Source organism: Chamaea fasciata, unplaced genomic scaffold (assembly GCF_029207755.1).
Source record: "Chamaea fasciata isolate MVZ Bird 193981 ecotype frontalis unplaced genomic scaffold, bChaFas1.0.hap1 SCAF_15, whole genome shotgun sequence".
Classification (NCBI taxonomy): domain Eukaryota; kingdom Metazoa; phylum Chordata; class Aves; order Passeriformes; family Sylviidae; genus Chamaea; species Chamaea fasciata.
The window spans coordinates 2,259,584-2,276,901 of NW_027094100.1; the positions used below are offsets into that span (position 1 = coordinate 2,259,584).

At 45.6% G+C, this 17,318-nt stretch overlaps 1 protein-coding gene across 1 annotated transcript in view; it reads left to right on the forward strand.

The window, feature by feature from the left end:
- SLIT3 (slit guidance ligand 3) overlaps window positions 1-11,929 on the forward strand; it is a 474,694-nt gene extending 462,765 nt beyond the window's left edge. The window contains exons 34-37 of the mRNA XM_066197152.1: window positions 2,125-2,279; window positions 4,449-4,734; window positions 6,868-7,076; window positions 8,581-11,929. Coding sequence (XP_066053249.1) covers window positions 2,125-2,279; window positions 4,449-4,734; window positions 6,868-7,076; window positions 8,581-8,822 — 892 coding nt within the window. The 3' untranslated portion in view covers window positions 8,823-11,929. The remainder of the gene's footprint in view (window positions 1-2,124; window positions 2,280-4,448; window positions 4,735-6,867; window positions 7,077-8,580) is intronic.
- Window positions 11,930-17,318: the final 5,389 nt, after the last annotated feature.

Consider the following 17,318-nt stretch of genomic DNA (forward strand, 5'->3'; position numbering starts at 1 on the left):
TGAGTGATTAAGCCAGAGCAGAGCTTTACTGGGAACCTTTCTGTGGCAGAACTAACTCAATTGTTTATGTAAAGCCACACCATAAAGGTGCTCATACACTGCTGTTACCTTCTGACCTGTGTAACCTTACATGAACTTTGGAAGGCCTGTGTGTTCATGAGTCATCCCAAAAGCGCGTGGGGAGAGCAGCACTGCAGAGGCATGTCAGCTCCAGTCTGGAACAGCAGTGTGCTCTTCTCAAAGAGCACATCCCCAGAAACACCTGCCTGACATCACTCAAGTACAATTGGTTATGTCAAGTCTACCATAAAACACTATAAAAATGAAACTTCTTCCAGCAACAATTGAATTCCAGTAACCTCCAAGGCATGTAATTTGTTTGAGAAGTGGAGGTCCTGTTTCCTTGCTGCAATAGCCTTCCACATCAGTTCTGCAGGAGTGGGCACTAAAGATGGGCAGTGTGTCATCTAGGTTGAGAGGTGGTCACATCTAAAAGGTGATTCACCCTTAGAGATGAGCGTGTCTCTTCCTCTCCACTGACAGTGATGAATGTGTGGGTAAACAGTTCAGAGACATTGACCTTGCAAATTTACAAATCACCTGAAATGAACCTGACCTGTAAATTTGTAACTTCCTGTGGGAGGATGCTGAGCTTATGGGCCTTCTGAATGAGCAGAAACCCAAACTTGGACACTGTGCTGTGGTGTGCACCACATGTGCAGCAACCCCAGATCCAGGCTGTTGTCCAAGCAGTATCTCAGGATGCCCAAAGCTGGTGTGTTCTGTTGTTATCCACACATAGCAGCACCCCCAGCCTGACGGGAGCAATCTGGGAAGGGATGCTCACTGGCAACACCGCATGTGGGCAGTTCACAGATCCCCAGGCTGATTCCAGACCAACCACTACTGCTGTCAGTATTCTGCCCTGGTGTCTGAGTGTACATGGGACAGATACTGTGCCTTTAAATTACACCAATAGCAGTGGGAAAATCCCATCAGATCTGTAACTACCACCCCAGTTTGAAACCCTCTTTTCTCAAGAGCAGGTAATCCTACCCTTGCCCCTCCCTGCTTTCAGGAGTGCATGAAACCATTGCGGTGTTTTGGAGAGTTTCACCATGCAGCATAAAGGTTTGAGAGCTGAGGCTGCTTGGAAATAATAAAAAAAAAAAATGATAGTGTGACACAAATGGAATGATATCACTGCCCCTGTTAATGTCTGAGGGAGGGAATAGGAGATGAAGATGGTTTGAGGTGCAGACTAGGAGGTTGCTGCAGGCTTCATGCATCTGAAAAATCAGCGTTAAAAACAAAGCAATAAATACACACTACTTTAACATCTTGTCTGCTGAGATGGCTGCCTGCTCCCTGCCTCACCATCCAACCATTCTTACTGTTTTACCCTCAAGCTTCAATCTACACCTTAATGTTTCCCAAAAAGGAGTAGCAATTTATCATATTTCCTTGTGTTCAGGTAGGATTGTCTGATGTTGAACAAAGCACACTGGTCATTTATAAGCCAAAACCTCTTGAATTCCTTCTCTGGCTTTAAGAACCTCAGTCTGTCCTTATTCCTTTGTATGTAGGTCCAAGACACTCCTGCTGTGAGGAGATGCTGGGGTTTCAGAGGCCCCTGCTGTCTCACCCCAAATTGCAATCTCTCCTGACCCCTGTGAGATTATTTGAGTTTAAACTATTCATACAAGAAGGAATTATTTCAGTGATCCAGCCTGCAGCATGAGCACCAATCAGCGTGACAGAGGGCAGCAAGCTGTGGCTGAGAGCATAGAATGGGATTTTTTGGTAGTTTTGCCACCAAAGCCAGTGTGTCATGTGGCTACGCAGTTGCTTTTCTGCCCTGGGAAAAACACCTGGAGTGGCTGCTGTCCTGATCAGCTGCCCTCTGAAGTGTTCCACATGTGTCTGTACTGCCTGCACAGGACCAGCTGAGTGTCAGTCTGCACCTCCCTGCTGGAGGAACTGCTGAGAACACCGTGACTGCAACCTCCAGGGCACTCCAGAGCTGTGCTGTGCAAGGTGTACCACAGGACAGGATGTCACAGAAGCAGAGGCTGTTCCTTGTTCATCTTCTAATTATTTTTTTTTTCCCCTCTTACATTTTAGTGTGGAAACAGTAAACGATGGGCAGTTTCACAGTGTGGAACTCGTGATGCTGAATCAAACCCTGAACCTGGTGGTGGACAAGGGGGCTCCCAAGAGTCTGGGAAAGCTCCAGAAACAGTCTTCTGTCAGCCTCAACACACCCCTCTACATCGGAGGTACTGTGAGTTGCTCTAGAATTGAGGTTTTAACATGTTTTCTCAGAAGGAAATCGTCTTCCATCCTGTGGAGAGGGCTCTCCCACAGCCACCACAGGAACAGCCCGCTCGGCGTTTCAGAAGCTTCCAGGACTGGCTGGCACCAAGGTGTCATGGATGAAGTGGAAGTATCAGTGGGAGTATCACAAATTGTCGTGGCAAAAAAGCAAATCAATAGTCAGTAGGTTTAAATATACCATAACTGAGCAGTATTTCTGCTGGAAGTTTTATAGAAGTCTAACAATTGGGAGAAAAGAGGTGTGTGGTTAAAAAACATATTAAGACAAGCTAAGAACACCTTGGTTAATAGTTTTCTCACTGGAAACTGAAGCCACAGTTTTAGACATATATTAGAACTGATCAAACTTCGGTTAAGAAATTTTTTCACGTTAAGTACTGAATCTGGAGGGAGAAGAGGCCAAATGGGGTGGGGAACAATGCCCAGAATAATGACTACGCCACTGATTAGGTGTCTGGTTGCAAGAGACAGAACAAAGGCTGGTGTCTGCCCAATGGATTGTTTTTGCCAGAAGTCCCCAAGTTCTGTTCTGGACTGAATGTTGAAATCTCTCTTTCAGTGACACGGAGTTCTTGAATTTTTAGTCAGTCTATTCCAAACACAAAAGTCAGCAGAATGGTAATAGACTCAGAAAGTCTTTGAGCCTTTTCTAATGAGATCATTGAAGCTAATAGTAGAAACTCTTACCAGCTTAGGTGGTGCTGGTCAAGGCTTTTCTAAATAATTTTCTTCAATAACAGTTTTCTAAAAGAACCCTGAATACTGCCCTTGTAAAACAGAAAACTGGCTAATCTTGCTTTGTACAGAGCTGACTTTTAAAATTGGCTCCTATTAAGAATGTCACAGCCTATTAAAAAGCATTGTGCATCAAAGATAATCTGCTGGTGCAGAGGCCATCACAATTCCTCCCTTTAGCAGAGCACAAAAGATACCAATCCTGCAGCAATTTATACCCAGGGAACTTGGGAACTAATCCTGTGGAAAAGTTTCTTTAATGGATGAGCATCATGGATCGATACTAATTATCAAAAGGTACCTGAAAAGTTCTCAGGAAAAACCTGAAGTCTGGAATGAAAGACAGTTGGATACCAGGATCCATGGTCTCAGTAAAGACTTCTGCTGTTCCCTGTTAAAATTTTTCTTGCTTCTTTGTTCTTCCTGTGAAGAACAGCCCTCCCTGTTCTTCATGTGCAGCCCTCCCATGGAAGCCAGCTGCCCTTCCTCTGCAGGTGGTTTTGTTAAAGTAGCTGCCTAAATTACCCCAGAGCAATTGTTCCTGACCTACAGTAAGGTTAACACAGACCTGAACCTTCAGGTCCTCACAGTTCTGTCCATCTCACAACCACATCACCTGTTCCAGCAACTTTCCTCCTAACACACAGTTAAACAGGTGCTGGATTTGTTTAAGGACCACCTTTAACAGTGGCATTACTTAGAGACAGCAAGTTGAGAGGCCTCACACGGCTGAAAATGGAAGCACTTTCCTGTGCTAATGCAGCTGTACATCCAGGCTGGCATCAGTGGGGAAGGCATAAAACAACATCCAAAGGAACCTGCTGGCCATGCAGCCACGTGAACTCTTCCAAGTACTAGAACAAGATGGGAGGTGCTCACCACAAAGCCTCGTCCTGCCTCTTGAAGTGCTGTTCCCTGTCTTTAGAGCTCTCCTGCATTAATTTCCATGGGATGTTCTCTTACCACTCCCTCTCTTAATACTGTGACCCAGTAAAACCAAACTGTCTTTTTGCATCCCAGAGTTGGATGCTACCTGCTGACAAATAAAGGCATTCTCAAACCTTTCAGAAGGATAATTGCTATTAAACTGTAGAGAGAAGGAACATTATCTAAGGACAGGAACATGTAGCCACCAGCCAAAAGAAAGGTTTAGTTTGCTTTTTCTTTTTGTGGGGTCATGTATTTCTTACAGAAGATCGAGTGAGTTTATTTTTTTTTTCTTTCCATTTCCAGAATGAGGACAATGAGAGAGGGCCTATGCAAATTAATTATTCAGAGATTTTAAGGGGCTGTGACAAAAGAAGCTTTAGCAATTATAATTTATATATTATCATTGTAAGTGTAAGTGAACCTTCCCCTTTTGCTTTTATCTGAAGGGATCCCAACCTCCACTGGATTATCATCCCTGCGCCAGGGTGCAGATAAGACACCAAATGGTTTCCATGGGTGCATTCACGATGTCAGGATCAACAACGAGCTGCAGGATTTCAAGGATTTACCACAGCAGTCACTGGGAGTCCTTCCTGGCTGCAAATCCTGTAACATCTGCAAGCATGGGATCTGCCGATCCCTGGAGAAAACGAGTGTGATTTGTGAATGTCACCCAGGCTGGATGGGCCCTCTCTGTGACCAGGAAATTGGAGATCCATGTCTTAACCACAAGTAAGCTCAAACAAATGCTGACAGGAGAGCAAAAGCTTTACAGCTAATGCATATTTCATATTTCATCTTGCAAAACCGCATCTGACTGTTTTTGGAGGTGCTGGGTCCCCATATGAGGTTATTGACAGTTGTGAGTCTGCATCTGTAGCAGCTCTCAATTTCCACTTCTTGTTCAGATGTTGCTGACTTGCCAAAGGAGCTCGTGGTCCTGAAGGAGCTCAGGTGTTAATGCTGCAGGTCATACCTTCAGCTGTGAGTCTACACATTAAAATACAAAACCTCTTGTTAATGGGAATGGCTTAACCCCAGGAGGTGAGTGCCTGCACGGATGCAGAGCAGAGCTGCCTGTGAGTGGGAGGTACACATTTTTAGGGGTTTTCTCCCAGCAGCACTGAGCCCAGTCTTCAAACTTACTCCCTGAAGACCATTATGCACTCCAGCACGAGCAGTTTTAAATTTCCCAAATAGTTGACTTAAATATTACACTTTGAAACAGCCCTTTAAAGTGCAAGTTTAAAGGATAGCGTGGTGTTGTTGCATGTGAAGGGAGCGTGAGTGTAAAGTATTTACAGTTCAAAGGCTCAATAACCACATCTCCATCAGAAACACGGGATGAATAGCTTTCTTATGGCCAATACACAGGAAACAGTCCCGTGCAGAGCAGCAGGCTGCATATTTCAGTGTTGTTTCATAAGCAGATGGAAGTACTTTTGTTTTAGAAGTCCCTTCAGTTGCTGTCTTGGAAGGCGCTTTCCACGAGCACATACTTCTGACAGGTAAATTGATGCAGGGAATAATCACTCTCAGAAATATAACCTGGCAAAGGTACCATTTTAAACTTGCTTCTGGTTCTAATTCGGCAAAGTGCTGAAGTCTGGAAGGTGTTGAAAAGCACCTGACAGTTTACAAACCAAAGGTATGAAGACCCAAACGTTTCCTTGAATTTCCAATGTCAACACAAAGCTGTTGTGGTTGGACAGAGAAAAATAAGGGAGTTCCAGATGTTTACATGATGAGGGATTGTTTCTCTCATAGTCCAGGGAGGGTGAGGCAATCTTGAACAAAGCCCCTTGCTAAGGAAAGTAGCTGTGTGTACTTTTAATGCTTGCACACTGTCCCACCTTTCCTGAATCATTTCAGCCTTTTGGAGCTGGCCCCCTAAAGCCCTGCCCAGTGTTCCCAGGGGAGTGTGGAGTCCTGGCGGGTGTCTGCTCCAACACTCATGGGTTCATCTCACTGAGGAAATGCACCTGGAAACATCAGGAAACCTCTGGTTCGTGGGGCAGAAAATACTGCTCTGTACAGATTGTGACTCCCTTCATTACAGTATTTTGCATGTCTGGATCTGACTGAAATTACTCTTATAATCTCTCTTTTTTAGTTCAAAGCTTAAAAATTAAATGTACAAAAATTCAACATAAACACGGAATAATTTTAAAGCACTAGAAAGAAATTAAAGATAAGAGAGATGTGTTCTTATGTCAGGTTATGCCAAAGGTTTATAAGCCCTGAGCAGTTTTTCCTTGGCTGGGGAGAGTTGCTTTCCTCGCTGTTCCCAGCCCATTTCAAGTCTGCCCCGTCCCAGAAGCGGGAACAGTGTCAGAGAACTTGCTAAGGATCACCACCCCACCCTGTGGTGTTCCTCGGAAATGCCCAAGCTCGCTGCAAACCCCAGGAGCCAAGGAGCCCTCAACTCCAGCTGCCCTCTGATAGGTCTGTGCAGAGCTTTGCCACAAGCGCCTTCATTTATCACACTGGTTTTCATCGCCTGATATTGTTTGTACAGTGACTCTGCTCAGGAAGCCTGGGCATGCAGCTTGATTGTTGGCACTTAGTTCCACGTGCTGATGCTGTAAATGTGAGCTGTCCTGTCTGGATGGCAAGCCTTGGTCTGTGCTCGCGGAAGAGCCTAATGTTTTCTACTTAGGTTCACAAATTCTAAATGTATTCTCGGAATGTTACCCAGTATTCACTAAAAACTCACAGTTTTCTGCAGAGCGTTTGACACTGAGCTGTTGTTTTTGGATTAGCGTCCTGGAATTAAATGGGCAGAAATGCCAAAACCAAACATTTCTGGGAAAAGGAACTTTGCCATCTAGCAGAGACCAGCTCAAAATGCTTCTGTTTCTCCAGGTGTCTGCATGGTAAGTGCATGGCGGCCGGCGCTGCTTACACCTGTAAGTGCATGGAGGGCTACACAGGACTGTTCTGTGACAAGAAGAACAATTCCTCAAGCCCCTGCAGGACTTTGAAATGCAGCCACGGGCAGTGTAAGGTCTCGGAGCATGGGGAGCCCTACTGTGAATGTGACCCCGGCTACAGTGGAGAGCTCTGTGACAGAGGTAGGCTGGGCCCCAGGCCGGGAGCTGTGCTGCTGCATTCCTGCTTTACACCTCTCTTCCCTTCCATCCGGACTTGGGGGGGAATGGCAAATACAAGATAAAGTTAAGCCAGCCTCTGCAGAGCAGTGCAGGGAGAACAGAAGCACATAACAGTAGGTAGCTGCTAGCACATAGAGAAATGGGGACATGGAGCAAAGAGTTTTATTCTGTCTCCTGAATCCTCAAGGTTTGCTGCTTCCAGGATTTGGGTGGGATGTTTAAAGAGGTTGTTGCGAGGTTTACCCTCAGCAAGCAGGGATCAGTTATTTACACTGCTGGGAAGGGAGATTGTACAAGGAGGAACTGCTCACCTGAAGTGTCATGAAAGATTCTCAGCTTGCTCTTTCTTGGGCAGGTTTCCAGGGGAATCCCACAGGCCATGCTGGAGTTTCCTACAAGGGCAGAGGGCCAACTCTTCTGCCATCACCTGAAAAGACTCCCTGGAAACTCACTGAGTTTTAACTGCATCCTTTCTGCCTTCTTTTGTTCTTGTCTAGAAGGAAGGAGCTGGATTATATAATTCTTATTTAGGTTATCCCTTTCCCGTGCACGAACCAGAGACTTTCCAAATTTTACACATGCCCATCACCAAAATGTATCTGGCTGCTGCACAGACTGCAGAACAGCACAGACACTTTCAGGTATCCCAGACCACTAGTGCCACACAGAGCAAGCTGACCTTTACTCTGGAGAAGCAGACATGGGAAAACTTGTGGTTGTCAAGACAGCCACAATACTCAGAGTGCTTCAATAAAACTTCAGAAAGCTTCGAGTATCAGCACCCTGCCCTGTAGAAGTCTCTCATACCTTATCTCTGTTGCAATCCCATGGGTAGCTCCGCACAGCTCTGGTTCTTTCTCTCCTTCTGCAGTTCCAGCTCTCTCCTTCCTGTCCCCAGCACGGCCACCTAACCCTGTCTGTCCTATGTACAGCACCTTACCCTTTCTGTCCCTCACATGACCTCCTGTCCCTTCCTCCTCACAGCACAGCCAGCAGACTCCAACTGACTCCCAACCAGCTCACTCACTCTTTATCACCCCCATAGCTGTGATGGCAAGGCAAGGCTGTCCCACTCTTGGATAACAAACACAGCTGCAGTATATCAAGACTGCCTTCAGCACCATCTCCATCTGTCTCCCCACAACCTGTCTCCCCACAAAAACTAATTCCTATTTTGCAGGAGCGTTGCAGGACTCAACACTCAGCATTCATTAAAACACTTCCAGGCTGCTGATCAAAGCCAGCAGGCCTGCTTTGGCCTCGGCCTTGCACCGGATATTACACATTTGTGTAGACAAGCTCTGTTTTGGTGGCAGGTACAAAGCAATAAAAGATGAAGGTTCTCCTCATGCCGTCTGTTTGTCTTGAATCGCGTTATGAACCCAGGGCTGCTCGCTGATGTGCAGGGAACATCTGACAAAGCAGTTAGCACGTTTTTTACTCCTTTCCATCTCTGTTGCCCCAGCAGAAAACCTGTGCCAAGGAGACATCATCCGAGAAGTGGTCCGTAAGCAGCAGGGCTACACCTCGTGCGCCACGGCCTCCAAGGTGCCGCGCCTGGAGTGCCGCGGGGGCTGCGGCGGCGGGCAGTGCTGCGTGCCCCTCCGCAGCAAGAGGAGGAAATACTTCTTCCAGTGCCTGGACGGCTCCACCTTCACGGAAGAACTGGAGAGACACGTGGAGTGCGGCTGCTCAAAGTGCTTGTAAGCCATTCTCCGGTCTCTTGCCACTTTATTCGACTCAGAAGCGTTATCAAAATGGGACCTATTTACTTGCAGAGTGAAGAAGAAGAGAAGAATTATTAAGTATATTGTAAAATAAGCAAAAAATAGAACTTATTTTTATTATGGAAAGTGACTATTTTCATCTTTTATTATATAAAGTATCGCACCACTTTGGGTATATGTATCATATAGTGAGCTATTTTTACCATGAAACTTTTTTAACAGTTGTAAGAAAAAAAAATTCAAAAGCTAAAAGGTTAAAAAAAAAATTATATATAAAGAAAACATAGCCTAACAGGAGGAATGTGGGGTGACTTTATGTGTATGCACAACAAACAGACATAAAGGTGTTCCAAGGAGCTGCCCCCGGACTGACACGGGCTGAAGAAAGCTCCGAGGCCCTGGTTGGGAGTTCCAGGTGAGCAGATCCCCGAGACCGACTGCATCCAGGCACCCGAAGAGCCTCCCCAGCCCCTTCTCTTCCCAACACTGCCCGTGCTGGTTTGCTCCTGGACAGCGACTCCGCTTGCTGTTCGTGAACTGGTTCCCTGGAGCACACAGGCACTGCCGTAGCTTGAGGCTAATTACATTATTTGACTATTGTAATACTATAATACATTTTTTTGCTGTGTATGTTGTATTTATCTGTGTTCACGTTATATTCTGCAGCAACTGTATCTATAGAGCACAGGCAGCTTTATCCAAAAGAAGGGTGCGAAGGGAAAGGAAGTGGAGAAATTTATGTTGCTTTGGGGTAATTTGGGGGCAAAATGTGAAATAAGTGCTAAGTGATGCCTAATAAATGACATAGTACTTTTGTGTAAACTCCTCAGCTATGTTATTTCCCAAGTTTGTGCCTTCTTGCTCCCAGTCTTGAGCCCTTTTTTGTATATGAAATGTAAGGAATGCACTGCTACATAGTTTATCACACCTTGACACTTTAACTTGCAAAGGTTGTAAAGAGCATGGAAATAAGGCAGGTGCCAGAACGCACCTGCAACGTATCAGCTTTTACTGCCACTGTCACTCGAGCCATGGATGTGAGCTGGGCCCTGGCTGCTGCTCAGCCACACGCTGGCTCTGAGCAGCTGCCTGCCTCCCCACAGCTTCCCAAGCGAGCAGAAGTTGCACTAAACCCATGTGAAGGTGTTCAGCGGACACCTGTGTGCCCCAGCAGTGCTGTCCTGCACAGGGAGAGGTGTCCCAGCTCCACCCAGTGCAGCCCGACCCGCTCCGTGTCCTGCACTCGAGCCTCCCGAAGGACCCCACACCCACCTGAGTGTGTTCAGAGCAACTGCTGAGTAGGAAATGGAAATCAATGCAGGGATGAATTCTCACTGTGGATGTGAGGGAAAAATTGACTCTGGGAGTGAGTTTGGTTTTTGAAGGGTTTTTGTCAGGGTTGCCTTTCAGGGTCAGGACATATGTGCAAAGAGCACCATGGATACCTTGAATTTTCTCTTACTCTAAGTTTCAAACCTCCCCATCAACAACTGTTCTATTATCTGTGTAATTTCTTCCTTTCTGTAATGGAGTAAGCATTATGGTCCTTTCTTCAAGTTCTCTGTCCCTAAGAAAGTTGGTCAGAGATGCTTCCTAGCAGCCATAAAGTCCTTCTGGGAATCCTTACTGAGTCCTTACTGGTCTCACCAAAAGGCTTTCAGATCACAGGATTTAGCAAAGGATGATTAGGATAGTTGAATCGAGAAAATGGGACTTTGGTTTGATTTGGGCTTTGGAAGGATGCATAGAATACAACCCTGTCACGACAAGTAGAATTGTTTATTTCCCACTAAAAGGAAGAAACCATCTAGATATAATTCAGCCAGAAAGCTGGAACATGCTTATTGTTCTTCTGCTGTCAGTCTCTCCTTAACTGCAGCAGTTCATTCATATTTCTCTGTTATGACCAGAGCAATGTGAGCAGAAGGGATATAACCAATGTAACAGCCATCTCAGAAGATCATCAAAATAAATATCAGTACCTGGGGCTGGCTAGCAATCAGTGAAACATAAAACAATCTCTACTTAAATATGCCAGACTCTGATTGATACAGTACAGTTCAAAAGCCAGGAAAAACTAACCCTGGTTGCAAGTACCATGGACTCCTTTTTATTTTCAATATAACATCAGAAGCTTATAGCAGCTGGGGTTTGTGGTGTACAACAAAAGTCAACTAAACCACAACCTAGACATTTTAAAAATTCACGTGAGTAACTGCAAACACTTGTACAAATATGTGCCAGGCACACTAATACCATTAATGCTTCATTCCTGCTTAGAAAGATTTTAATTTCTAAAGAAGCAGCTGCTGTGGTCAGGCAGAAGAAATCCAGCCTAGCAGTGGCTCAGCAGCCCTCGGATTTGCAGCCACTCGACTGCCAAAGGGCTGCAGAAACACGGCCCCTCTTGAACCTGTCCAAACCTGTGTTCACTCTGTCACTTGAGCAGCAGCACTGTGACAAAGAGGGTGACATTTACGGGTGGCCTCACACCTGCTGGAGGGTGCTTTGAAAGCAAGGGCCTGGCAAGGCAAAAGCCATCAACATCTTGTTAACACATCACTCTGGGATTTACTTAAGCCAAGCCTTGCAGCAAAGGGACCAGCAACAACTCAGCAAGGCCGGCCCTGTTCCTGGCCCTTTTCTGTCATGGCACTTCAGTGTTAAGCGTTGGGATAAAGAACTGAGAAAGTATCTATTTTGTAACCAAATGACGATGCAATTTTTGTATGCTTTTAGGCAGCACTTGCCACTGGATAGTGATGCTTTATGTCCATGATTCTCTAATTGCTATAGAATTATTTTAAGAAGAAAATTTAAAAAGCATTCAGATGTGCCAAAAATGTGAGGTTAACTGAAGTGTAATTAGCTCTGAAAGTTCCTTTGTAACCTGCCTAATGTTACAATAGATTTCAAGAACTGTGGGTACAATGCAGTAGTTTTTACCTCCAGAAAGTTTTAATATAAAGTGAAGATGCTTACCCTTTAAAAATGGCAATGCAGACTGGTGTGAACTGATGTATTTTATTATTAGATTCTCATTGTGATGTAAGTTTAAATAAATTCTTGGGTTATGGAAAATTGTAACACCTCGTGATGCAGATTATTTCTCTGTGTATTTGAGTTATTGAGTCCAACCTTCAGTGTCCACGAGGAAAGGACAGGGGAACTACAGACATTCCTCTTGGACAAGGTCAAAGAACAACTGTAGTTAAGAGTGGTTATGTACACTAGTTACAAATTTTCATGGCATCACAGACTAATATTTTAGGAGTCTTACATGCACAGGCAAATTAAGCCACATAGTTTTTAATCCTGGGAATTTTCTTTAATTAAAAACTTTATTTGCTACGTTTTTGAAACTGTTTGAGAAAGGCCTGCAGCAAAAACACACTCATTAATTAATGTTAGAATAAATGAAGAAATACTGGGAATGGAACTGGAGGAGGTAAGGCTAAGGAAATGGAAGTCACACAGCCAACCATGGATGGAAGGGATCCTGTGCTGTCCTGACACACATACACTCCAAATCTGCTGCCACACTGCTGTAGCTGATTATTTTTTATTAGTGACCCAGCAGTAAGACTTCTGCTATTCATTTCATTCCAGCCTTAGCATAGAATAAAATGAAGTTCCCACCTAGTCCTCTGCCTTCCCTCACCCATGCCCCTGTGCAACACTCACATATTGCTAATTATGCTTCAAACTATGGGCCTTAAGAGTTGCCTTTGCAGTTCCATGCAAAACTGGTGACAGCAGTTAGCCAATAAAAACACTCAACCTTAATGAGCATCATTAAGTCTGAACTATGAAGGTTAATTACATAATTGTAGCAGATGGCAGCATTTTCACCTAAAGCAAACCCAGCTGAGCCCACTAAAAAAGCTAGCAGGGAAGTGTTCAAAAATGTCTGGGTAGCGAGCGGCTGCCTCGGTTTGCGCAAGTTTATTTGCATTGCTCGCGGCTGTGCAGCTTGGGGGTTTCTCAGCAGGCACTGAAGGAACTGCAGCCTGAGGACACAACGCTCCTGTTTGTGCTGCTGCTTGCACTGCCCCAGGTACTGCTTATCAGCCCTTGGTACGAGGCACACAGTGCTGGGAACGGTCTGCCCCTTGTTCCTTGATCTCTGTGTTTCCTACTCGGCAGGGAATAGTTGGATGGAGCTGCTGCTTGCACGGTGCTTGGCTGCGGGGTTTGGGTTGTTCTCTGGGTCCTGTCACTTCTGGGCTTTGTGAGCTCTTCTAGGAGTAACCTCCCAGTTTCTACCCAGCTTACACCAGGCAGCCCCGCGGGTCAGCGGGCTGGGCAGGCGGAGTTGGCTCGGCTTTGCCGAGCCCAAGGTACTCCCGGTGCCTTGGTTTAAGGCGCAGCGAGATGTTACACTGGGCGGTCAGTCCGGTATCGTTCTATGTGCGCGCTGAGCCAGGATGTTTTCCAGATGTTCTCCAGATGTTCTCCAGGCTGGGCCCCGCAGCTTTCGAAGACAGCGGAGGTGAACGGGATCCGCCAGCAGGTGGCGCCGCAGGGCGGCCCGTCGGAATAGAACGGAACGGAACGGAATGGAATGGAATGGAATATTTCAGTGGAAAGGGACCCACAACAGGTCCAACTGCCTGAGCAACTCAGGGCTGATGGAGTCACAGCCTGTTGTTGAGAGCACTGTCCAAATGCCTCAAGCACTGCCAGGCCTGGGGTATCACTGCCTCTCCAGGAAGCCTGTTCTAGGCTTTCCACAAAAAAAATGCTCCTTGACGTCCTGTATAAACCTCTCTGGTGCAGCACTGAATGTTTCCCATGCCTGCTGTCTGGATGCTGGGGAGAAAAGCTCAGCACTTCCCTCTCCATGCCTCCTCCTCACAGGAAGCGCAATGAGGTCACCCCTCAGTCTCCCTCCCTCCAAACTAGACAAGCCCAGAGTCCTCAGCTGCTTATCACAGGAGCACGTGTACATGCAACACACAGATTTTCTGGGAAGTTTTAAATAATAACTCCTCAGGTTTTATTGATCCTGAGCCATCAACCTCTTAGCATTGTTCACCTATGACGACAGGAGTCCCTGCTGTCCCTACAACATGGCATGCGATCGCTGTGGCCTTACCCCCAGAAAGTGCATGAACTGGCAGCAGAAGGGTGGCCCTGCTGAGCCGCAGGAGACCATGTGAGACCCAAGGGTGCCCAGCACTTCCTCAGCACCATCGCTGGCAGCAGGACAAGGGCTCCATGTGCTGGCATATGGGACAGCTTGTGCCTGTTCACTGTGGCAGCCTCAGGACACTGGTCTGACGTCAGTGTCACACGGCTGCTGGTGGTGTTGATTATTTGTATGCTAGCACCTTATGGAATAACAACTGATTCTGCTGTTTTTACCCCAGTTCTGCCGCTGTTTGCTCACACACACCGAGGCAAAAGCACCGCGTGCCTGCAGAGTTCCCTACCCAGCAGGGTCTCCAGGCTGTCAGGCGCACACCCCACAGCCTGTGATACCTCTTGTCTGTGAAGAAAGCACAGCTGCTCCTCCGAGCTCCTTCACCCTCGGAGAGCCCTGCAGGCACAAGAAACTCCTCGGGCATGGAGCGGAGCACACAGGCAGTACAAGCACTACCTGTCAGTATGAGGAGCTCACACTTACCCCGTGGTGCAGGGGGCACCCCGCAGTCTCACTGGCAGGAGGAACAGAGGTTGCTGCCAGACTTGCACAGCTTTGTATCTTGTTCCTCTGTGATCTCTTGACCTTCTACTTTCCCGGGGCTTCCGAGCTTTCAAAGTACAGTGATGCTCAAGGTAGACTGGGGATGACAGTGCCTTTTCTGACTTGTCTGTGTGGTTTGTCCCCACGGCACAGGGATCACTCCTTTTCTATAGAAATAATCTTTTACAAGGCTGTGTCTTATCTGGGGAGGAAAAGTGCACATCCTACCTCTGAGGTGTGGGAAGGAGGAAAGCAGGTAAATGAGTGTTCAGGGGATAGCTCGAAACTGACAGGGAATCAGGCCATTTTCAGTGGTGCAGCCCTCCAGCTGCATTTACCCAGCTCCTCTGCTGGAGGAAGGAGGGATGTTTGGAGTGATGGTGTTTGTCTTCCCCAGTCACTGTCGCCTGTGATGGAGCCCTGGCCTCCTGGGGACGGCTGAACACCCGCCCACCCACGGGAAGCAGTGAATTCATTCCTTGTTTTGCTTTGCTTGCATGCACAGCTTTTACTTTATTGATTAAACTCATTCCAAGAGTTTCCTCGCTTTTTCCCTTCTAGTTCTCTCCCCAGTCCCACTGACAGGGGAGTGAGGGAGTTTGACTGCTGGCTGGGGTTAAACCTCGACAGGCAAAAGCCTCAGCTCTGCCTTTGACACTTCTTGCAGAGCAAGGTTACAGGAACCAAATACCACAAGGTAATTTAGGTGGGGACTTTGCAGCACATGAGATAATATCAGGCTTTCACCGAACATGTGATAACAGCAGGCACAACAGGCAGTTCTTATAAAGCAGCTTACACTTCCTTAATTACACACCAGCATATTTTGCATCTCTTAACCTGCCCTAGTTTCTCCTGATAAAGCTCTCATTGAACTGTTGGGGGTGGGAGTTTTTAAATATTTTTCTTATTTACTACATTGAGTAAACACCAAAGTGTGATTTATGGCACCAAGACAGACTAACTTGGTGACACCAATAAATAAATGAGGTTATTATTTAGCAATGAAACAATTTTCATTTCACCCCAGTAATACTGATTTTAAAAAAGTTCTTGCCTTCAGATATATCATTCATATAGAATCCTCTCATCTGGTTTCATTACCAGTAGTTATATGTGTGTGTATATATATATACATTTATATAGCAAGTCATACATTCACCTTCAGATTTATTTATTCTTAATTAGGAGCTTTTCCTAAGCAGTGTGTTGACTGACATACAAATAACTCCAATCTCAAAGTGCTCATAACTTATAAATCAATTGCTCTGCAAATTAATGAATGTTCTCAGCCTGTCACAGGCTCAACTTGCAGTTTGAGCTAAACCTCTACTCTGAGATGGACTAAAGATAGGTGAGCACTGATCTCAGTTTCATTTCTGGCGGTTCTATTTCACATATTCTGTCTTAGCTGTGACCATTCAGATAAAACCCTGCAGCTTATTGTGAAGAAACCGAAACTTCAGATTTGCTGATCTTGTTTGTAACTGAACTGCCCTTAGCTCATTCATTATCATAGAGTTCTTTATCTATTCCAATTTTTCACATGGGGAGATGAATTAAGAGGTTTTGCTTGATACAATAGCTAAAGTGGGCATCCAGTGTATTAAAATTCAGAACTTGCTCCTAAAACCCATGCACAAAATACACATTTTTGTCCCTGACAGAGTCAGAGGCTGGGAAATCAGCCAGTGAATCTGCCTTGCTGAAAAGGGAGAGTTATCATTTCCTCAGTGAAAGACTGGGTCAGGAACTTTTCTGCATGTTTCAAGACAGCAGGAATCAGACAGCTGTCACATTGTACACCACGGTTTTTCTTATTTTTCTGGGTTGCATGTATATATTTATTACCAGCACTTCCCAGGGATGGTATTTCATTTCCTCTAGAGTTAGAAGGTGTGTAGGAAACAGTGTGTCAGTGCTGGGAAAAAAAAGCCTCAGAATTAAGGTAATAAAAAATCCCCCTGCAGATCTGTTTTCCCCAACCCCACCAGAGATGTCTGCAAGACACCGGATAGCTCATTTTACACCAAACATTCCACACTGCACAGTCTAGTGACAGGCAGGAAATTAAAGACTCTTTTCCAATCACTCTGTATATTTATGAGCCAGTTAACTTCCAGGTAGCAGCTAAATTCTCGTATTCCCTAATATGTATGTAAATGCTTGTGTTTAATGTTTCAATAGTAAATGACATTGCAGTGAGAAACCGCAAAACCACACCAAAATTTCCTCACTTTAAGACACGGGAATTTCCACAATTACACGTAGTTTACAGAAAGAGAGAAGTTCTGCAGCCTTGCTAATAGACTCTGAACTTCCTTTAAAGGATGACAAATGAACATTTAGAAGACTTCTGAGTAAGTTTTCCAAATACAGGTATTTCAGAAAGGAAACATGATATGGGAAAGGGCATCCACATGAGAATTCCAGCTTTTTAATGTAGGGTTCTGGATTAAAAGGAACAATAAATATATGACAGGCTTTATGTGTTTAGGAGCAGTGGGGGAATGGAAGGTGAAAAGACGTGGCTCCTGTCCTTACACAACAGGTTTGTGAGTAAACCTCATGCCCAAGAAGCTGAGCATTTAGTCTTTCCCTGGTTTGCGAATGGTTATTTCAGAAAATACTTTTGCCAAAGCTAAACCCCGGGCACAAAGAAACTTCAGCTTCCAAGACAGAGATTATGCCCAAATCCTCCTCTCAGACCAGAGCTTTTAGGTTCATCCTAGGTCACAGTAACTGATCTGTAATTACATGGCACTTTATCACAAAGGAGAGGGGAGA